The 24,656-nt window shown below is 38.1% G+C and overlaps 1 protein-coding gene across 2 annotated transcripts in view; it reads left to right on the plus strand.

Annotated features, from left to right (window-relative positions):
- TOX (thymocyte selection associated high mobility group box) overlaps positions 1-24,656 on the plus strand; it is a 309,501-nt gene that overhangs the window by 172,485 nt on the left and 112,360 nt on the right. For both annotated transcript variants that reach the window (XM_004047066.5, XM_055349684.2), the window contains exon 3: positions 6,769-7,011. In XM_004047066.5, coding sequence (XP_004047114.3) covers positions 6,769-7,011 — 243 coding nt within the window. The remainder of the gene's footprint in view (positions 1-6,768; positions 7,012-24,656) is intronic.

Here is a 24,656-nt window from a genome sequence, read left to right on the forward strand (position 1 = left end):
GTAATATCTTTACTTCTAAAAATGTACAGAGGAAGCTTATTATTTTTCTAATAAACTTCTCAGTTTAATTTGCTTTCCCTTCAGTTCTCTGAATCATGCAACAGGAATGTTTAATAATAGAAGATGAAACATGTTTAAACATTGGCATTCTTCTATCCTTAAGTTTCAGGAATTATGTTACAGATTAAAAATTAGTGCATTATGTATATGTTTGATGGCAGTACTATTTATTTATCTTTCAAATACAGTTCTATATGAGAAACATATTTGACAAAGTTATAACCATAGCCATATTTTTAGTGTATGCATGATTGCATGAATCCATCACATAATTTAAAGATACATACGAGATGATATCTTTTGAATTCTTCTGAGTTATGGGACTTCTTGTCACCAAAGATAAAGTGCTCTGTATAATGATTGCAATATGTGGACAGAGACTCACAAATACAATGCCTCTCTGGTAGAGAAACTAGATTTTGAAAAGAGAAGAAAAGGCAACGTTTAAAAGAGATTTCCCATTATTTATTCCTGGTTAGCATATATTAACACTCTCTCTGGGCCGTATGAAAACATGAATTCTCTGTAGTCAAAAGAAAAGTCAGCATAATTAACATTCCATTTCCAGATGTTGTCATATAGAATAAGAATACAGCAACTGGCTGTAGCAAAAGGAAATGTGGATTGCAGAAGAGAAAATAATGTAAACAGGATACTCAGATCATGGAACATGTAAAGCAGTATGATTAAAAAGGAATGTGAGTATGTCATTAAACAGGCAGGGGAAATGAGATCTTCCAGAATCAGGTGAGAAGTTTCCTTTTCTACTGAAATGGGAGGCTGGGAAGGTTGGACTTCAGGGAAGGACTTTGGCTTTAGTGAAATGGCTGAAAAGGCATCCAAGCAGATCAAACCAAAGCAAATCAGAAGGATCCACTATTACGTTCCCAATCTCAGTCTCTTGATTCCATTAATAGTCTCAAAAGTGAGCCTCTAATTAGCAATTTGACCTCCTTGCCAAGAATCGCCCAGAGAAGATCGCTTTTCTAAGGACACAGCCAGTATGTTAGAAAGTATAGCTTTTGTACAAATTTAGACAGTGACATTCTGGTTCAGAAATTCATTCACCTTTTAGTTGGGTTGGTAGGAGTCGAACTGTGAGAACCAGATCAGCCAGAGCTGCAGGCCCACCAGCAGAGCTCCCCGAAGGAGCAAAGTTGTTGGGCCTCTGCACATGCAGTAATTCTTGGCACCTTCCACTTCCTTTGCCACCCTGTTCCCCACCATCTTTTTATTCCTTAACTTAAAAAGTGCAATTTAATTCCGTTAGAATAAAGGTGAAGCCTTAACCTAGCTATTTATGGGGAGCAAATAAATAAATACATTAGGTATGAATGGGTTTACACTTTTCTCCACTATGAGGCCTAATCAATGGCAAATATACTGAAATTCCTTTATAATGACATTGTGGAGAATGGATCTAAATCTTCTGTACTGTCTACAGTTGTTTGTTTTGTTGGACATGACCCAACCCATGGCATGTATAAATCCATTTAACAGTAACCGTAGCTATATAAAGCCATTGTTTATCCAGAACTTTGTATCTGGCAAACACATATTATTAGGCTTTTTACATATGTTTTTGTTTTTAATGCTTATAAGAACCCCATGGTTTTTAAGCTTGCTGCAGAACCCAAATTAATATATGGTTTAAAGGACTTGGAAGCAGACCTTGTCCATTGGGCTTCAAAGCCTCAATTCTTGGCAACATGCGCAGTGGCCATTCTTAACAGTCACTGAAGAAGTTATGCGTATTCTCGCCTAGTCCAACATCTGTCTCCTTCTCGTCAGAGAAAGATGTAGCACTTTATAAGCTAAATGTGCGATTACCAAATTTTAAGGTTTTAAGAAAATGACTTGAAATAGTAATTGACTCTCTATTACAGAACCATAGAAATACTCTTGAGGTTGGTAATATTTTGAAATTACTACTTTAATGCTCCCAACAGTTCCCTTGTGGGCTTGAAAAGTTCATCTATTTTCCAGAATTAACCATGCCTCATGGTAGTTCACTCCACTCTAACCCACATTCAGTGGCGCTGGGATCCTGCTTCCCATCCGCAGAGTGATGCACAGTGCCTCTTGCGCTGGAACACAAGAGTCCTGTTGCATAGCTCAGCACCAGCAACACCTCACGACTCTCTTGTGTCTTGAACCAGGGAGTAGCTTAAGATCAGGGAGAAGCTGGTTAAGTAACAGTAATATAATTTTGAGTTCTTTGAATCATGTGCATCATTTAGACTGGCTCTGGTTTAGAACAAATCACTTTGTATGCTAATATGTTTCCAATTTACCTTGAGTTAATATGGTGAAGAGTCAAGATAAAATTAAAAGCGTTGGCCTGATTTTCACCCTGTAGTCCCTAAATACTTTTTCTCCATTTGTGTAAGATGGTCATTGCTGACTTTCAGCATTGGTTGGGGAAGAGGGAGCTCGCATGGTTCATGCTGCTGTTCAGGTTCCAATCCCTGAACTGGGATGGGTACATGTCACTATAAAATGTGATGAAGAAGATGATACCACCTTTGAAAATCTATACCTGGCCTCCCTCCGCATTCTAGACTGGAACCCAGACTCATAGGACTTCCAAGGACATGTGATTCACTCCTTGGTGGCCTCTAATTTTTTTTTTTTTTTAGAAAAAAAAAAAAAGTAGTCCTCTTGTCTCCTGGGCATCTGGGGATCATCTTGGAAAGGACCAAGTGATCTTTGTTCCCAAGAGAGTTGGAGAATGAATGATCTGTAAACTCCAGGCCTCACTGAGTCTTGAGGGAGGAAAATAAGCCCAAGTCAGAAAAGGACCCTGCTGGAATAAGTGGACATGTGTACCAGGTCCCCTGTATCACCCAGGGATGGCCTTCACATAAGCCTTCTCTGACAATTCAGCCCCTGATCTCATCACTCATATACCTTCTTGTGGTCTAATCAGTGCTTCTCTTCTGGCCAGGCATGGGCATCAGAACTGCTGCTGTGACTTCCTTCACGTGCCCCAGCAGTCACCCAAGGGGCCCTGATATCCTACCTGCCATGGGGGTTAGGCTCCATAGCTTCTGAGAGCCAGGGGGCCACAAACTCTCCTTTACGAATCCTCTGAAATCTCTGTGTCACTATGGGATAGGAGGTACCAGTCACTTCAGGGGATCAGAGCAGCAGTCAGAGAGGAATTATGTTGGTCACTTTTGCGTTGTAATAAAGGAATACCTGAGACTGGGTGATTTACAAAGAAAAGATGTTTAGGTGGCTCACAGTTCTGCAGGCTGTTACAAGCATCACACCAGCATCTGCTCAACTTCTGGTGAGGCTTCAGGAAACTTCTACTGGTGGTGGAAGGTGAAGGGGGAGCAGGTGTGTTACATGGTGAGAGAAGAAGCAAGAGAGATGGGAGGAGGCACCAGTCTCTTTTTAACAACTGGATCTGTGTGAGCAAGCAAGAACTCACTCGTTACTTGGTGAGGAGGGAATAGGGAAAATATTGAATCATATTCTATTGTATAACATCCCCCAAAACTGCAAATTGTCTAAATTATAAAACTATTGTTAAGTTAAATGTATGTTTATTAAGTTTTTAAAAATCAAAATAAAGCTCTCATGTCATAGAAACCAATGATGAAGAATTAGCAAATTCATTTCCACATTAAAAAATAATAAGTAATTAGCCTGGCATTGAACTTGTTCTAAGTTCTGGGACATTTTGGCATTTATACAATTACCACTATACTTTTATATGGCATCAATTACACTGTAATAGGCTCATGGCAAATAAGCATATCATGACTTCTAATATAAAGAACGGAAACTACTAAGTAACCTTAGTAGTTAAAATTCTTGATCCACATAACTACCTATTACCAGTTAAGTTGTGGAATCTGTGGTTTTGGTGTATAATTGTCTGAATTAAATACATTAATGTGTAATTACATGAAAATAAACCATGTAGCTTAACTCAATTGCAATACAATTGTTATCACTGAATGTAAAGTGATACCAATTAAACCTTCTTTTAAACACCACAAATTAAGAATTAACTACTGAAGAAACCCTAGAGTGTAAAGTGGTGGTCTGCTATAGGTGGAATATCCCTTAGTATTTTCAGAGATTTAATGGCATTCCTAAAATTAAAAACATCTTTCTCCATTATTGCTGGCATTAGTTGTGCCTTATTCAGGAGAATTTCTTTCTCTTTTCTTTTTTTTTTTTTTTTTGAGACAGAGTCTTGCTCTGTCACCCCAGGCTGGAGTGTCGTGGCATGCTCTTAGCTCACCGCAACCCCCGCCTCCTGGGTTCAAGTAATTCTCCTGCCTCAGCCTCCCGAGTAGCTGGGACTACAGGCATGCGCCACCACACCCAGCTAATTTTTGTATTTTTAATAGAGATGGGGTTTCACCGTATTGACCAGGCTGGTCTCAAACTCCTGACCTCAAGTGATCTGCCCACTTCAGCCTCCCAAAATGCTAGGATTACAGGTGTGAGCCACCGCGCCCCTCCAGGAGAGTTTCAAACAGGCACTAATTAACTTCTTACAAGATAGATGTCAACAATTCAGCATTTGCAATGTTGACAAAGAGACAAATTATGAAATCTATGTTCATATAATTTCAGTGGGTGGGCAACGGGGTGGAATTTGGGAAAGGAAAGGCCTGATATTAATGCTAATACTATTACTTAAATTATGAAATTTTGTTTATCAGAAATAGTTGGGTGTTGGCAATTTTGTATCATTCAACCTAATAAGATAGTAGCAATTAAACTACTTTATAAATAGCATAGCAATAAAAATGCCATGTTTTATGATATATTTATCCCTCGTGTATTGAGTTGATCTTTCCAAGCTGAGTGAACTTGGACAAGTTATTTAATTTCTGAGTCTCAATTTTGTCTTCAGGAAACTGGGGGTAATAATAGCTACACAATGGATTACTGTAATGATTAAATGGAGGCAACATAGTCAAAGACCTTGGTACAGTGCTTTAATATGAAATAGACATCTCTCCCACCTCCCCATTAGGCATCTTTTATGCTTATATGCATACTTGTACAAGGAACCAATGGCTTAGATCTGTAAGGGTCTAAAATATATCAGACGAGTGAGAATTTCATCAAACTTGTAATTTTGACACAGCACATACATATTTTTCACATGGGATACATATTGTTAACAGGAGAATTTGGTAACAAGTGATTGAACTAGAGCTGGTGATTTTTTTTAGCAGAACTTTAGATATTTAAGAAAAATTACCTGCATATAACAGTCAAATTTTTCCCTTCATACACCCCCTGTCTCTAACCTACATGTGCTGCTCTATGACCAGGTCTAAATTCCAGATGTTCCAAGTAGCTCTTCATTTAATCTTGTCTTCTGATGGCACCTAAACAAATATATCAAAACTTGTACAACATTTAGAAAGTGGAACTTGAAGATTTTCTTTCTGTTAGACAAATAGACGCCATCTGGAAAAAATAACCCCAGGCACTTGGACACAGGAGCATGACGCTTATTGGCTGGACACCATATGAATACCTTACACTACTTTATTTGGCTCCCACCCTTGCCTGCTCATTTCAAATCTTGCACACTTGAGCAGGCACTGGGCTGTTAGACAAGGGAATCCTTGTTACCCATACACCCAAACACTATGAAGGCTCGCTCTTAATTTGAAAGATAAGCTTGCAAGAATTATCTGGACTGAAACATTTCCTTTCATACTGTGACACCTGTTCTATGAAGGACTGCTATATATCACTGTGTATTTAATATTAATTGGTAACGATGTTTGATTTTTTATTTCTTCCATGTATTTTTCAACATTTACCACATTCCATTTCAAAGAGTCGTGTTCTCACATAATCTTTCCTTCCTGTTCCCCTCCCTCCCTTTCTATTTTATCTAATGCTAGTTTGTAAAAGAAAAAAAAACACATATGTTAATGCTATTTATTTTACTGCTGGCTTTTATTCCAGAATTAGTATTATAATAATATTAGTACTATTTTGTCTTTCAAAATGGACAGAACTGAATTTAAATATTTGCAATATTATTTGTCAGCTCTTATGGGGAAATCAAGTAAATCTTATTGGAAATCATAAAAGTAATCTTCACTTTGATTTTGATGATAAGATCTTTGTGATAAAAATAGCTCTTAATGGCATTTTCTTCATATATCAAACTTTCAGTGGAAGTACACTTTTATGCAGCATGCTTAAGTCACTTCTTTTCCAAGACATTTTCTTTTGTCAATTGTGAGCAGGTAGCCTTTCAAAACCCAAAAGCAATTGCCCAGAACTTCTGGAATTCATTTTTATTACATCCCATGATCTGAGCAGTAGGGAGCCCCGTGAAACATGTTTGATCAAACGTTAATTTTATAAATTGCCTTCCTTCCGTACAATTCCCATGAAAAAGGTATTCAGCTAGATTAAAACTCTGGAAAATTTTAATGGGAACTTTGAAATCTGTTTGAGTTCAGCTTTTTGGAAAAATAAAACCACCTAATGGAAGTGGTCTTTATACGAGAAGTGGATCTGCCTTTGAGGCAATTTTCTTTCATGCATAATGATGAAATGGCAGCAGGATAATCTGAAGGTTTGAAACGTCTTTGCCAAATCCATATGCTGCTTGTAATAATATCTAAAAGGTCAAGTGTGTTTGATATGATGATGAAGAGCAAGAAGATGATAATTTGCAACAATGTCACTTTTGTCTTTTCACAGTCCTACCCTGGTCCAAGCCTGGAAAGTGAAGACTTCAACATTCCACCAATTACTCCTCCTTCCCTCCCAGACCACTCGCTGGTGCACCTGAATGAAGTTGAGTCTGGTTACCATTCTCTGTGTCACCCCATGAACCATAATGGCCTGCTACCATTTCATCCACAAAACATGGACCTCCCTGAAATCACAGTCTCCAATATGCTGGGCCAGGATGGAACACTGCTTTCTAATTCCATTTCTGTGGTAAGAATCTGCTTACCTGTTTGTGGTGGGGGCTGAGGGATACCATAAGGACAAGGACCAAGTTCATGCGAGGGCCTGGCATTGTGATAATAGCATTCTGAAACTGTTTCTAGCTGTGGAGACAGTTATTTATAAATCATACACATTTCTAAAGCAATGTTCTATTTTATATTTAAGTCAAGGTAAAATCAATTAATTACTTGTGCGGTCACTCATATTTATGACCCAAGGTACTAAATATTGTTTGACACTGAATGTGCTGTCATAGAGTCAAACCGGCTTACCAGCTTTCAGAGAAAAAGTCATCTTGAAAGATGCCACCTCTCATCCAGTGGAGGATTCCTCCCCAAAAGGGAGATCCCCACATCTTCTGAACTGCAGCTGCTGTTAACCTTGATTTTCCTTCCTATTTTCGGCTCTCAATTTCCACAAATGTATACCATAGGAAGGTAAGAAAAAAATTTTCAGTTTTATTTTGGAGGTATAATTCTGGTGATCAAAATTTATCTCCATTAAAGTGTTGCAGTCTACTGGACCTGTTGTCTAACAATTTATAATGACAACACTATGAATTCCCATTAATTTTTCAAATTTAATAGGAATGTGTATCAACCAGCAAACTAGCAAAAAATCAAATTCTCAGGCTCTACCCAGGGAGTCCAGTGATTTGTATTTTTTACAAGCATCCCATACTTGAGAAACACTGGCTTATTATAAAATCTTTCCTTCTGATTTTTATGTCATCTGAAACTTAATAATTTCTCTGTCTATACCCCAATAGTGGAAAAAAAAATCAGTAGTAGATGGCCAAGGAGAGAGCTTTAGACCGTGTCATAAAACCCTCCTCCCAGGTTTACAGTGACTTTTAATTAGCACTTTTTGGTTTTCATTGTTCACTCACTTAACAGTCCAACTAACTCTCTTGTCATTTTCATAAGTCATCGAACAGTACTGTCATTTTCACAATGAATAAATTGATTAACTTGCCAATATTAAAAAACACATTTCATATTATCACTTATCTAAATCATTGGGGGATATATCTCTAACTTGAGTGATTTTGCAGGACAACTTTTCTGTTAATCATGAACATAAGGGTGGAATAAAAGTAGAGTCAAAAGAAACTCCAAAGTAGTTTCTTTAGAGAATGAAACCCAGAGCCTACTGCCTAATACACAATGGTGTATAGAATTTTCTTAAAATCTGGCAGCCATCTGGGCAGCCAAGAGGGGAGAACTCATTGGCAGCACCATCACTCAGGTTTTTAGATTATATTCCACTTGTATAGATTTAGCTTATGAGTATTAAGTATGACTCCATAAATAGAAAATGGATTTTTTTAACGTGCTAAATGTGTAAAGCTGAAAAATGTATTTCAGTGTAGTCACCTTGAAAAATCACCTGCCTACTTCTCTTTGGGACTAAGCCTTCAGACCCAATTCATGAGCCAAAGAAGGCATTCAGGTCATGCCTCTGTAGGGACCCCTGTTCCCTAGAGAGGAGAAGAAGGGGGCGTTCAGTATACATGGAAAATGCCAGTTTTGTTCTCTAGGCTTATTCCCCATGGTAGGAGTGAGATTGGGGCCATAGGAAGGATAATGAGATATTCGATTATATAGTTCAAGTCTTTTTCCTTTATAAAATTTACCTCCTTTCTAGTAACAAATTTACCCTCCTTAGCATTTCTACATCCATCTCAATACACTTTTAAGAGACGTCACTCTTAAAGAAATGGTTATGCAATGTCAGTAACTGTGGATCAGAGATTTTTTCCAGATTTGCTGCCCATGGCAGTCATGCCATCCTCAAATGGCACATTTGGGACTGGACTCAGTCACAGCCACAAGATAGGCCATTTTCATGTCCATTCCCACTGTCCCTTCCTCTTTCCCTATCGGGAGCTTCCTTCTGTTCATAAAATTTCCTTATGCTCTCTGCCCACCAACCTACTGTCAAAAACCGGACTTTGATAATTTTGCCTCAACATGATGTTTCCCTAGGAACTTTCAACACTTTGCAGGGTATAGGGGAAACAAATCCCCTATTTGGCCTAAGATAAAGGAATGAAGCTCTGATTTGCTGTTCCAGTTCTTGAAGGTGAGCCTATTTGGGATTTTCACAGGGTGGCAAGCCTTCCCAATACCCCTCAAGCTACATTCTGGAGCTGCACATCTACTGTGCCTCCTCACAGCACTGGTCCTAGCCTTTAATGCTGCAAGCAAAAAGCGACTCCAGCAAATGCCCATGTTGGTGAGACGGTGGGTAAAGTTCAGCACTTCCCAGTGGAATGTGGTGTGATGATGGAGCTCTTCTATAATCTGTGCTGTCCAACAGCAGTAGTCACTTACTATTAAAGGTGGCTAGTGGGACTGAAGGACCAATTTTTCATTTTATTTTATTTTAATTACTTTACAGTTAAGTAGCCACATTCACCCAGCAGCTACTGTGTTAGACAGTATAGGTCTAGTTAATGATGTTGATTCTAGCATTAAGTCTATATTAAGCCCATTTTTTCCAAGCCAGCATGGTCTCAGAGAAAGAAGATTTGGAGATTAAATTTGTTGTTTCTGTTTCTCAAGGCTTGGGGATCTCTGGCTGGATTCCAGAAGCCAGAGTCTGATACACTATAAAGTTGCAATAGAAATCTAATAAAGTTGGAAGAATCAGGAGCTATCTTTTGTCTACTAATTCCTGTGAGAAACAAAGAGCCTCTTCAGTTCTTGTTTTGAGCTCCCACACGACTAGAATGCCATTCCTCAGTGTATATATTTTGAATGCTTACCATGGTCTCAATGTTTGAAAAGGCTCAAATGATTGATAAGACCTAGCTACCGTCCTTCTGGACAGTGAAAACATAAATAGTTATGAAACAATTAGAAACATGGGGCAATTAGAGACCAAGAGAGTGCCCAACTCAGATGTACTGGCCATGAACTCAGTAGGAACTCTTAGTTGAAAGAGTTTTATACTCTGGTTTGGGTATAAAACTTAGTAGAAAAGGTAGGACAGCCGTCATGGCTTGAAGGAGGGCTTTGATTTGGATAAACCAAGAGGAAAGAAAAGGCATGTGGGAGAGTGTTCAAAAATCAGATTGGGTATTTTGAAATGAGAGATTTGACCAAAACCTTCAACAACCACCTAAAGAACTTGGGCATGTTAGGACAGGTTAGAAGCAATCGCTGGTGGTTTTTACTCAAGGGCAAAAGTATTATGAAAGCAGTGTTGTAGGAAAATCCTTCTGGCAATAGGACCCTGTGTAGATAGCAGCGGTAAGAGACTGGGGTTATGGAAAGCCGCTGGGGCCTGTTATCCCAATGTAGGTAAGAGGTGCCGAGGAACTATAGCAGTGTCGTGTGCCATTTTTGCATCCACAAATATGTATGGATCTAAAGATGAACAACATTTTGTCTTTTCATATTTTACATTTTAAAAGCGTGAAGGAATTAGTTTCTTTGAAAGAAACTTTGAATATTAAATTTGCTCATCACACTTCCTTGTAAAAACTTACTAAAACTCTTTGCTAGCAAGTTTGCTCATGGCTAATATGATCACAAAATTTAACAACTGAGCTATGGACTGGTTTGCCAATTGTTGAAATATGTTTATGTGTAGGGACAGTTTACGTCATCAGTGCCCATTAGACAGGAAAATAATGTCTACAGATATGAGAGTTTAAATGTTGCCCACCTCGAAATGACAGTGCCCCTTCCAAGATTTTCTTTCAAGGTCACCTACAGTATGAGAACAACTAATAAAAGCTAACAGTTGTAGATTCTAAATATTGATTTTGCTGTGAATTTAAAAATCCTATGAGTAGAAGCCATCCTGGGAAAATTTATGTGTAGGATCAACTTTCTCTAATTATATTTTCTAAAAGCTCTTGAATGTGATCAAAGCTGAGCCTTTTGCTGTTAGTATTGTGATTGTATCTTTGTATTAGTATTTTCACATGATGACATTTTAGTATTCGAATGGATCAAGGAAGTGAAAAATACTTAAGTTCTTTTATATTATTTATTGTATATATTTAGATATTGTATAGATTTTAGATGTTATTGTGATGTTTTATATATGCATTATGAGATATTATAGATGTGTTACTTATATATCAGTTATTATAATGTATGTCATTTACTGAAATTTTGTTTTTAGATATATTCTCTTGTATCTGCCTCTGTTTCTTATCTCCACTGGCAACATAAGTGATACAGTTTCACCATTTATAAGCATTTCCTACAAATGCCTAATATATTAGACATCAACAATTTAGTCCAGAATTAAAAATCAGTGTCTGAATGAGGAAATAGTATCCCAGTTTTACAAATGGAAAATGAAAGTTCAAAGTGATTAAGTGACTTAATGGCTTAGTCAGTAATTACTCCAGCTTCCTTATCAGGAAAATGGGGATGATAATTCTAGGCCTTACCTCACGGGGTTCAGGAAATATTTAAGATTACGCAGACCAGTAGCTGGCACATAGGAAGCATTATATAAGTGTTGGTTAAATAAAATGAGAAAAGCAAGCCTGTGTGACTCTTTTGGAGAAGTTAAAATGCATGGGAAGGAAGACTTTCCAAAAGAGTTATTTATACTTTCATCCTGAATCTTCACATCTGTCAAAAAAGACTGCAATAAGCCTACTATTAACCAAAGGAGTATTTACCCTTTACTGGGTGTCTTTATTTATCATTGTGATTCAAATTGATGTCTTTGGGCCAGAGTGCGTCAATTCAAATCCTGGCACTTCTGCTTACCAGCTGTGTGACCGTGAGTAACTTTTTGTGCCTCAGTTTCACTTGTTTAATCTCATCATGTTGTAAGTATTAAAGTAGCTAATATCTGTAATGTCTGGCTAGATATATTCAATGGGAACCTCTTTCTGATAAAAAGGTATCCAAGGTAGATATCTATATTGCCTTCTGGAATTTATCATAGACATATTGGGGTGCAGCATACATAGGGTGAAAGTTTTTCCCAAATTTCCCACCACTTTTTTGCATTTTCTTGTCTGTGCCATTTTATTGTTAGTAGGGATTCCTGCAACTAGTTAAATTTCTGGCACTTTGAAAAAGATTCCATTTTCCTGAAGTCCCTCTTTTCTAAGACAGGCTATAAAACAGGGTAGAATTTCTATAAGTATATAACTGTCAAATAAGTGCCAATTAGTTCTGATTCTCTAGGTCCAAGTTAAACAGTCATTCATGACCCAATATGCAAGAGTTCCATTTTTCTCAACATTCCTCTGAGTTATTTTGATAGAGAGTAATTGATTTGTGTGCACTTCTCAGAGAGTGGAGTCTGGTTAGAAAAGCATTGAAATGAGAGCCATGGATAAGCTTGTCAGTCATGGGCAAGTCACCGAACCCTCCTACCAGCAGGGCTGGAGTAGATCTATAGAAGACTGGATCCACGCTGAGCTTGTTGGGAGTGGTGTCAGGGGTGGGGCGCAGGAGTTAGAGGAAACAGTGTTGCTTTTATTTTTATTTGCATTTCTTATAAAAGTTCCCTTGAACAAATGTTCTGCCCCCAGGAAGATGGAAAGCCCCAAGACTAGTTGATCTCCATGATCCTTCTCAGGACTAGCATTTTCCTGTAATTTGTTTTCTGTCAACCACACAACTTTGATCTAGACTTTGAGACTCACCGGGTTTGTCATTTTAGTTACTTAGTAATTTTTCTTGCCATGGCTTTGGCTGTCTCCGTGTTTTAACTGCACCCCCCACCCCCCTTCAAAGTTTAATCGGTTATAAGAACCTACTGGATAGATAATTTCTTTTGACTGGAAAATGTAATCCTGCCATTAAAAAAAAAAGTGATATTGCTTTGTGTGGATGGATAGTGTTTTCATGTTGTTAAAAGGAAACTACAGAACTATTTTAGCAGAAAGGTAGAATAAGAAAATGCCCATATTAAGTATTCATGGCTGAAGAAAAATCCTTTGATTTCTCCAAACTGAAATCAAGAGCCTCTCTTCTGTTTCTCCCCACTTTGGTATATTCACCGCTGCGCTTAATCATGGATTGGTGAACGGGAAAATGCAACCTTGTATAAAGTCATCCCAGACTCTCAGCCTGGCCTATATGTGGTGATTGCTTGTTCTTTGTGCAGTCAACAGAAGCTCTTTCATACAAAGAAAAACCGTGCAAAGTTTTAGAATGGCCTCGAAGAAAGGATTCATTTAGAACCTGGGCTTTTTGTAGAGTGTGCTTCCTAATGACACATTATAGAAAATTTACAATGAGGAAAGCAACAAAGGCGATTTCAATTTCTTTGAATGTGTCAAATTTCCAGTTCTGGAGTTTGAAATGGAAAAAAGATGTTAAAAGGCAATAAAATTGGGGGGTTTATTTCCCAAATGCCTTCTTTTTCCAACGAACAAAAGCAAGCCTAATGTATATACTCAGATTTATTGTCATTTTTAGCATTCAGTCATGGTACACTTTGCATTCAAAGGCCACTGTACAACTGTTTTGACAACCATTGCTTTCATAGGTGCTATACAGGACTCATGAAACTGAAGCAGAAGTGTTCCTTCAGGCCTATAGGGAGTGCCGCACATCAAGGAATTCAGATGTATTAGAGCAGCATGAATTTCCAATATGTTGCCATTATGGAAAAGACCACTGGCATATTGAATAATGCAGCTTTCAAAGCCAAGCAGAAAATGTGATTACAGACAATTCGATTGCTGTTTTTAAAATAAATATTTTCCAAATCTTGAGGTATTTTATTTCATGTAATGCATAAAGTATGTAACCATGGACTAGAGCTAAGCATCTTTCAGAACACGGAGGAGCTTATGATGTCAGCCCATTTAATGATGGAATAATAGAAGTGTTTGTTTAAAATGGAAAGGATGTCACTGCAGCTTGTTTCTTTCTTTAAACAAAGAGGAAAATAAGCCATAAAAAATAATTTTGCCACTTTGACAGAAGAAAAATGATGAAGAACAATTATTTAGCATTATGCCACAATTCATCAAATGTTTAGCAATTACAGCCTGTTCTTTTTTTCACAAATTATCCTTTTTTGAATATCGCAGAACACAAGAACAATGCGTTAAACCATTTTAATACTGTGAAGAAATGGGCTGGGTTTTTTGTTCTTAGTTTTGACCAAATACAATAAATATGTGGGTTTGTTGGGTTTTTTTCTTTTTGGACAAATTCTTAATAAGGCCAAAAATAGGTGTTGTTTGTAGTTAATTGTTAAGATCTACTTAAGATCTTTGTTTGCACAAAACAGACTACTTTGAATGTGGTATTGATATAGTTCAATGGACTCAGTATGTTAACGATTTGGGGCTTTTATTGCTATAATAAAATATTATTCCAAACTAGAGTTCTCCTTAATAGTATTCAGGAAAGGAGCCAATTTAAAAATAACGCTTTTTCTTTTCTTAGCCAAGTAATCAGACTCAAGATTCACTTGGTATATAGGAGTTCTTGTACTTTTTCTTCAACCCTTGAGTTCATACAAATGTGTGCCTCACCCATGCATGAAAGAAGTAAAAAGAGTATAACATCAGTTATATAATATGCTGTAAGCAAACTCTGGGACCTACTTAATCCAGTCTCTTAAGTCTAGGCAGGAGTAAACCTAAACCATTTGAGATATGTGGTTTTCTAAGAGCCAAGATTCCATAACTTTCCTTGGTAGCCTGTTTGTGTTTAATTAACCTCGTAACATTAAGTTAAATTGCAGTAAGAGATTTAGATTCCTTCCAGGAATTTCCTTATTAAAGTTAAACCAAAATCTCTTGCTTACCAAATAGGAAATTTTAGCCTATTTTGTCTGCCTCAGCCATCTGAATGCTTGGAGAACAGTTGATTTCAAATATTTGACATTTATTAAGTCAATCCTGCAGTTGTGTTTTATCTGGCCCAAATAACCCCAATTCCTTTAACCTTTCCTCAAAGGTCATTATTTTTCAACTTTTAAATCAAATTAGCTCTTTTTTTTTGACATTTATGATCTTAAGGAATGTTGATGACAATGGATGGCAGAGCTCTAGAACCTGAGATTGCAGATTAATTTCTGATTTTTTCAAATTATTCTCTGCCTCTACGTGGATGTGTTATGATAGGGTCCTTAATAGCATCATTGATTGCTGATATGTTTAATTGCTGATTCATTGATCCCTCCTACAGTGTGTGACTCTTGCTGTGTTGGTTTCTAGCCAGCAGTTTCCCATCTTGTATTTGTGTAGGTCATTTCATGTCCTAAAGGCAAACATCTGAAAAGGCCATTGTGGTATTGCTCTTAAGGCGTCTTTTTTTCCTGCCTGGGTATCAATTATTTAGCAAACAAAGATGAATAAAAAAATTTATTGTAGTTTATATTTGAATAATTGTCTTTGGACAAAGGGATTCTAAGTATGTCCGTAAGTAAGAATTTCCAGATCCTAGCCATGAGCTTTCAGTCATTAGTTATAACTTCAAAATTGTTAGTAGAATGTTTCCTAATGTGTTGAGGGGGCAGTTTGGGGAAAGCAGCACAGAACCTGGATAAAGAAGACATAGGACTGGAAAGAAGGAATAAACAATAAATGAAAACAGGCCTGTTCTGGATAGCAGTTATATACCTGGAGGATCTGTCCAGGCATGTGTAGGGGTATGGTTGGGGCTTCTTGTGGGTGGTCCTTCCTCCAGTGCTTCTTCTAGAACTGAGCTCTGTGCTCCTCATTTCAGGTCCAGCGAATGTTCTGTCCTCGCTCTCCTACCTTGAATAATCATGCTGGTGCTTCATGTGTCGAGAATTGCTTTCTCTTTCCTTCCTTCCCCATTCAGCACTAACACTTAGCATTAACTCCACTCCCCATGGAGAAAAACATTTTTCTTGTTCTCTCTCTGCCTCATAAGCTCATTACAGGAAAGAGGACCTAGAAACCCTGAGAGCTTACTTGGTTTCATTGCCTAGACCTCCATGTAGAAACTGCTGATAACAATGCTCTATATAAGTGTACAGCCCATAGTAGGAGCTTAATAACTTTTTCTGATTGAATGAATCTATTTGTTCCCACTTAAAGTTATCTCTAGCCATAATATTTCCCCCAGACAGGTACAAGATTATTATTGCTTTTTGGGCTGACACTTCTAAGCAGTTGTTTAGTCTTCTAAAATGATACAAATATTCCAGTTTTATAGAAAGTATAATGTCATTTATCATGGTGTCTAAAATGCTATAATGCTTTCAAAATACCTAAATGAATTTGAGCCCTAAACATAGATCTGACTTTATAGTCTTAATACTTGATCAACTTACTACTGATCATTTCTAACCTATTCCACTATTAAATTGATGTATTTGACAATTAATTACAATATGTAGTTGATCCTCCTTTTTAGATAAATCCATTTATTTTGTGAGTATGGCTATTTTTATAGAGAAAAACTATCAGTAAAATTACAAGACTTCTAAAGGAGTATATTTGTGCCTAGTCTTCCAAAGTCTTGGGGCAGAAGTAGCAGTAATATGAAAAATTAATGTCTACTAAACATTTGCCCATATGACTCATATTATTTTTTTAATTACAAAATGATTATATCTCAGCTTGCCATGTCTTTGACTTGCTTTTTGCTTGATTTATGCAAGTAGATTATTAACATTGAAATGTTGCATTATAAACTCATTTTGTCATGAAATCATAGGAGAATTCATCTAAAATATTTTTCAGGAGAACAATGAGCCAGTCTCATTTCAAGACACCACTATCTTCATTATTCATTAACTGTTATTATCTAGAGCATATGGGAATGCTTTAAGAGCAGGTTTTGGTTTTAGATTTTTTTTTCATTTTATTTTTTTTCTAGTTTGAAAGTTTCAAGGTCTCTTATGTGGACAAGCATTACCTACAGAAACCTAATATTATTTGTCTTTTTATATTAGCCATTTATATGCTTCTTTCTGCCAGCAGCAATACACACTGCGTAGAAGAAAAGGTATGAAGTCCTGGAGGGTTTTTGACCATTTGTTACAGTCATTAAAATACTAAATTTGACTTTCCTTTTTTAAATAACTTAAAATATCAAAAATACCAAAATCATCCGGAGAACATGTCTTTTTTTCTTTCAACTAATAAATATATTTAACATTTTGATAAATATATAATCACAAAAATGATAGTTAAATTCTCTGAATTTAATGGACTATACAAATTCCCCAGAGAAATAGAAGTACTCTTTGACAAAGAGAGGATTAAACTTCTTTTTGTAATTCAGGGTAGCATTTTTATTTCTGATAGGCAAAAAACCCTCTCAAAATGTGTTACATTTGAAAAGCATTATTTTTCAACCTTTAGGGAGTTTTTTTTTCTTTAATCATGATCTTGATAATCTTTAATAAAAATATGATCCAACCCTGCAAACATATCATGCTATTAAATGCTTTACATTTTTATATCTATTGTATATGTAATCACATTCTGTGTTAACCAGTAGATGTAACTAATGGTTTACCAAATGGAGATAGGATCATAATTCATACCGTATGAAACTTGCAAATGCTATGGATGAAAGATAACTCTCTCTGCAGTTCTCAAGACAGTGGATTCATAAAGTTTACTGCTAAAAACGCTGTATTATTAAGACTATCAAGAGACAAAATTATTAGCATTTTGAAGTATTTTTTTTCTATTGTGATGTGTGTGTATATATATATATAGTGCTTGAAAAGTTAACAGGAAAAGGAAAATAGGCTATGATCACGTAACTGTTTTTCACATAGAATAAAAGTATGCTACTTGCATCTGTATGTATGTAAGTGTGTATCTTTCTTTCTGTCTCTCTACGCATTCATGTGTTGATTAGGTTTGTGTGTCTGGGACTCTGATCCCATTGTCTTTAGTATTAAAAGGTAGCTGCACCAAGGTGAAGCCATGGCTGAAAGTATCAGTGGCCATTTCCCCACTGGACAGATGCAGAGTGGGACCTCTTGTTAATAGCTACTATCACATGGATTTTTTCTTGTGTGTGGTTGTTTTTTCTTTCCCCAAAGCAGCCTTGTTCCTGATTTCCATAGCACACAAGGCTGGCCTGTATTTCCCAGCTAACAGTGGACGCTCTGCCTCCTCTGAAGCTGCGCTTCCCTGCAGCATCTCCCGCATAAATCAGACATTTCTAGGGTGACTTCATGATGCCTCAGATCTGCAGGTGGTATGTATAGTGAATGATAGAACCCAGGAACTGATCGTTCACTTGGGTTACATATATTAAACTTGGCGAAAGTATGAGACCAGGAAAGATCAAATTCTCAAATATGGAACACTTCTTAACTTGTCCGGGGAGTGTTGGAGTCACCCGCAGAAACCTACTGATGGCATTGGGGTCTTGAGAAGCCGTATGAGTGGTGGGTACGCCTGTGGGTCTGGGTGAGGCCGCCTGCACTTGAACCCTGGCAGGCCCTTCACTATCCACATGTGACCGTGGGGAAGTGATTCCACCTCTCTGCACCTCAGTTTTCCTGCTGGTGGTGAGGCTTGATCTGGTCTGTGCATCTGAAGCCCTCCTAGCAGTACTGGGCAGACAGTGAGCTTCATGTCAGCTACTGTGTTATTCACCTCCTCAGAACCCCCATAGGTTGTCGTCTGGGTTTTTCTTATACTATCTGTCATTCCTCTTCTCATTACTGGTATCTGTGTTCCACGGGATGTTCTAACAACCAATACACTGACATTTATTGGGCTCCGACTCTTGCCAAGTCCTGGGCTAGGTGTTTTACACACAGTTTTCTTCTTCATCCCCACGATCACACCAGGAGGTGGGAGGTGTGATTCTCATCTTACGCAGAAGGACCATGGGACAAAGAGGCAGAGCACAGGGATGGACAGCTGGTAGGTGGTGAACTAGGCGGGCTGGGGTGCAGATCTCCTCTACATTTCTGGTGAGGCTGGGAGCTGTGCTTTTACACTTGGTAGAGGCTTGGTTAATTTGCATTGGAAACCTCAATTGAGCCTTTGTCCTCTCTCTGTCTCTCAGTCTCTCTCCTGATGAACTCGGCACCGTGATGACTCAAGCTGACAGTGTAAAGCCAGCATTCACAGTTCTGCCCTCTTTAAAAAATCAGAATAAACTCATATTATTTTTACATTGCTGAAATAATAAAAGAGAATGAGTAGAGAAAAAGAGATATCCTACATTTCAATGAAAGAAGGATGGGCTTGAAATCCTGGCTGGGTGACTTTGACAAATCAGTTGATTTCTCTGAGCCTGTTTCCTTTGCTATAAAAAAAAAAAAAAAAAAAAAAAGGTGTGACAGTGATCATATTTACATCACCATATGGTTGTGGGGATTAAGCTGGATCCAGGATTAGCATTTTTAGTACCTAAAGGTGTAGGTCCATTCTCAAGTCACTTGTTAAAGACATTAGCTTTCCAGCTAATGAAAAATGTCAGCTCTTTGTCAAAAACCCAGTAATCTAAATTATACCAGTCTTCTGCAAGGAAGACAGCGTTAGCGCCTCAGGTAGCAACAGGCTGTACAACAGACAAGGGTTCTGCAGCTCTAACTTAAGACCAGGAGTTGGGGTCTCCGCCATTTACCACATTCCCATTATTGGCCAACCTCAAGGTATTCTTTTCTCTCCATCAACAGTATAAAAAATTTAGCTTATAAATGTATGAAGATATTTAAATCATTTTTTTAAATAAAAGGAGGAAAAATTCTAGGCAGCTTGCCAAGAATAGTAGGTATAAAATTAGCTAGAAATGTTTACCTCTCTTTATTAAATTCCTGCTACTTTTTCTAATGTGTTTATATCAGTTTGTCCCCTCTCAAAACTGCATATTCTATATGCAGTGCCTTCACGAAAGCTAAAGAAATAAACATTGAATCGTAAATAAACTCAGCCAACTTTTCTTCATTCCTGTTCAAGAATGATAAATTGACGTGGCTGGGATCACAAAAGCATCTTGATAGGCCAAGTCCCGAGGGAGCAGCATACTCATGTCCCCCCATGGGCTCAGGGCCTTCTTGATAAACCCCAGAGTGAGGATCAGAAGACTGGTCCACAGAGGATCATGAGGCCATCGTGAAACCAGCTGTCTTCCTCTCACCCAGCCTAGGGAATGTCCCAGCCTCTGGGGATAGGGTTGTGGAGATCCCCTCATGAGGCCAAACACTCGCTGGGAAGCCACTCTCTGTGCTGTGCAAAAGTCATGCTTTGATATCTCAGAAGATGAGCTATAGGGTCCAAGCATGTGAGCACTTTGTGAGGTTTTCATGGTAATTCACAATCCAGCTCAGCCCAGGCACTCAACTGACTGCATAAAGTCTCCAGAAGAGAGTTTAGTCCGGGATGGATTTACCAGGGTAGCTCAGTGGACCAAGACCCTCTTATGCATACACAGCTGGTCTCCACTGCAAAGGGGAAGGGGCACATATTCAGAATAGTCAGTGCATGGTAAAGTGGTAGCACAGCCTCAGGTGGCAGAAAGCTATAGAAACATAGTCCCTTAAAAATGGTACGAAAAAGGGCTGTTTCTCAGAGCGCAGTATACTTTAAAAGATGGAATAAAAATGCAGATGTGTTTAAAAACCAGGGGTATTTTTTATTGGTATAATGGAAAGAATATTGAAATCAGATGTGTCTGAGGGCAGAGAATCCCAAATCTAACATCATGGTGTCCGTTGTTCCAATTACCATGCAGTGATTAGAAAGATGGGCTCGTCCTAGGTGCAGAAGCAGGCACAGGGTACTTTAGCTGCCGCCTCATATGTGAAATGGAGAAAGGTTGTTATCGTATACTTTCTTCCTCTTGTAGTGTGGATTAAATGAGATAGTCCACGTAAGGCAGTTGTCATAGACGCTTGTGAATAGCAGGTTATAGACTCTCCACTTCCTTGGCCTCCTGCTTTATCACAACAGCAGGGGATGGGACCCCATCCTTCCCTGTGGTCTTCTTTCCTTTTGGCATCTTGGGCAACTGGAGAAGAGCTAACTGCGCGATGAATGCTTAATTCTCTTGAATGTACTATTGTAATTTCTTTGTTCTCATGTGAGTTTTCATAAAAACAATGCAATTTTTATACTGTAACTGACATGATTTGCAAAGTAATGCTTTTTATCCACAATCAGTTAACATTTTGGCCTTTTTAAATTAAAAAACTCAAATTTTCTGAGGTTTATAAAACAGGATTACTAAGTGTAGGATTTGGGTTAAACCCGTAAGTTCTCTTCTAACTTGCCATAGAAGCTGTGGCGTGAATGGTGAGAGGTGCAGGCAGGCCGAGGGTTGGGGGCTGTGGCTGTGCACGAGGTGCATCTCCGTGTGCCATCTGGGGCTGCTTCTGGAAAGTAGGGAGCGCTGCAGTGAGGAAGAGGAGGAGTCAAACTCCACCCCACATTCTCTCGCATTGTTCTCTAATGATTGTGTGAAAAAGATAAAATGAAAAATGTGAAACTGTTCCAAAAAACACAGGCCAAGTAAGCCAAAAAGAAATGACTATAATACACATATTCCTGAAGAGGCCAGAGAAAGACGAAAATAGGAATAAATCTCCCTGGGCAATCTATCAAAATGTTGAGAAAAATACATTACTAATGAGAAAATATCAAACACCTATCGGGAGACAAATGCACATAACTCTGAATCGTGGATCACAAGAGTTTCCTCAGGCACCTTGATGACAACTTTATGATGCATAAAATAGTAGATTCTCCCCTATTACGGTTTATTGGATAAGCACCTCCATGAACACAGGGCTGCCCTCCACGGGAAGGAAGAATCATGCCTGAAGGGCTCTTGGTCTGAGTTATGAAGAAGATGCCATTCAGGCATAAAATGTGTGAGATGAGAAAGTGATTAGGGTTATGTCCACAAGAGAGCAAACAAATGTTTTGACAAGGAATAGATCTGGTTATGGGTTCTTGGCTTTGAGAATCTTCGAGTGAGTGTTTGTGACAATATCCTGCAGATGGTGTCCAGAGATTTCCCTCCCTACTTCGGCTTAGTATGTATGGAGAGAGGGGATGGTGAGTACAACTCTGTATATACTGTACAATTTGAAAATCTCTCCTTCTTACGTCTTTTGCACCTTCACATGTCATTGGAAAATTAAGGTGTTTACCTGAATACTAAAAATGCATTTTTACCTAAAATAGCAAGATGTTTGATGCATGAAAATCTTTGAATATCTGCAACTCATTATTCTGCATATCATTTTCTATTTGTGAACACAGCCGAATTACTGTAGTACTAGGAGCCTTAACTTTTTGACTGGGTTCTTTATCAGAAGATTCTCTTATCAGAAGATTCTTACCTTAGAGCTTCATGGAATATAAAAGTTTCCAAAATTGATATTGAAAGTTGATTCCAAAACTGAACCCCAGTTCTTCTCTTTGTGTTGCATTCATATGCATTCATGCACACAGGACTTAGAATAGCTAGGCCGTTGGGTGTCTACTATATGTAGTAGTGTATCATTCCAACCAACACAGCTGTGAGAGTCAAGCAGGTAGCTAGTAATAATTAGGCCTACAACTGGGACTGTCTTGAGGGACCCGGAACCCAGGTCCTGGTAAGCTATGTGTGAGACATTATGCTTGGTGATAGTAGGAGTACAAAAATTAATATGTAAATAGTTCCTGCCCTCCAGTGTCTAGCAAAACAAATGAGGTATGTATTCAGAAAATCATGCAACAGTTTAAAGCATCACTCTCACTTTAAGTTATAAAATGATGTAAGGAATCAGGAAAAACTACCTAATTAATGGAGGTAGTGTTCTTAAGGATCTTAAAAAGATGAAAAAAGGTTTGATTAATGAATGACAGGGAGAAGTGGGGAAGAAGACGTTTTTGGAGTGAGGAAGTTTCACTGAGTGAGTATTATGTGAAAGGAACCATTGTCCCTCCCAGATGCTTGGCCCAAAAACCTGGGATTCATCCTTGGTTCACCTTATTTCTGTCACTCCAGACACCCAGTTATTTTCTTAACCAAACTGAGCAAGTCTCCACAGAAATGCCTCCAAAATACATTTTGAAATCTGCCCTCATCGCTTCCTTCTTCACCACTACCACCATGATCCAAAGCACCATCTTCTTTGTGGATTATAGCAGTGATCCTAACTGGCCTCGCCTCCTGACTCCTGTTCCTCCATGATACATTCTCCACACAAGAGTCAGTGTGACCTTTCTAGCATATATTAATTAGATTGACCGCCCTTCAGTGACTCCTCATTGTACCTAGGATAAAAGGAGAAAAAAAATTCCATTTCTTCATATGATATTCAGGCTCTGCCAAGATCCCTGACCTCAATTCACACTATTCTGCCCCTCACCGAGCTAGTCACACTGGTTTTCTGTCTCCCACCTCCCACCGGATGACCTTTGCGCTTAGCCATCCCTCTATTGGGAACACGCTTGCCCCAGATCTTCACATTCAGGTCTCAGCTCAAATGTCACTGCTCGGAAACTCTAGCCGTAAGTGGCACCTTGCTCCTGCCCTGCTGCTCACCCCTCATTACATCACCCTGTTTTATAAAATGAGTTGTCACTGGAAAGTGCATGTAATGAGGAAGAAGTGAATAAATATCAGCCACTTGGAGCATTGTTACTTCCTGAAATCATCTAGTTTATTTAAGTAGTTGATTGGCCACCTCCCACTGCTAGACTGGAAGCACCGTGAGAAGTGGTGGTCTTGGCTGCCTAATCCTGCGGTGTTCCACACATCTAGAAGAGAGAAGAAGGCATGCCCTTAGTATTGTTGAATAACACACATATATATTTGGTGTTTTTTATATATATGTATATACACATATATATATGTGTGTGTTTGTGTGTGTGTAAAACCTATCTATAATAAATTAAAAAGTCATTTAAAAATTAAAGGCTATAGGAAAGGTCACAGTTCATATTTTAATATAGCAGGGATTCCATAGAAGCAGGTGGAGGAGTTAGGTATGCATATGTGTGTGTACACACGCATGCACATTTCAATATATACACGCAAACACTAACTGTGCAAATATTCTAACTTATCATGATTAAAATATACGTTATGTCTTATCTTTGCTTTCTTCTCCTGTCCCTTCCTCCTAAACTTCAATCCTGGAGCTGTAAAATTCATAAAGCACACAGTTAGGAGAATTCCAAGAAAGTATACAGATATGATTGAGGCACCAGGGATACTGGCTTATCAGCCACATGAAGTAACCCATTGTTAACTTACATTTATATAGCACCTTCATTTAGGAAGATCCTAAACTAAGAACAGCTATTGTTCTCAGCTCAAATGCCTTAGCTGTTGTCAGGCCATGGCATTCTATGATCCAACAAAGAGGGAAAATTAGGGACCAAGATAGTAATACATAATTCTTCTTCCCACCCCTGGGTACCTGATCATAGTCCTTAAAATGATAAAATCTAGGAGTCCGTAGGTAATAGAACATCATCATCATAAAAGCTCTGTGGTTGATTGTACTTATGCTTTTGAAGTATAAACATTAAGATAAAAATATATGTAGTGAAAATGACTTTGATAACTAAAAACGACCTCTTTCAGAGATTTTGAGTCCAACAGCTATTTAGGAAGTACTTTAATAATGAAAAACAATTATAAAAATTTCAGGTTAGCGGGTTTTAGTAAGATCTGGTTGATTGGCAAATAGTTTGCATAAGTATTTACAAAATTTGTAGGGAAGGGCAGAGA

The sequence above is a fragment of the Gorilla gorilla genome, chromosome 7, assembly GCF_029281585.2.
Source record: "Gorilla gorilla gorilla isolate KB3781 chromosome 7, NHGRI_mGorGor1-v2.1_pri, whole genome shotgun sequence".
Taxonomy (NCBI): domain Eukaryota; kingdom Metazoa; phylum Chordata; class Mammalia; order Primates; family Hominidae; genus Gorilla; species Gorilla gorilla.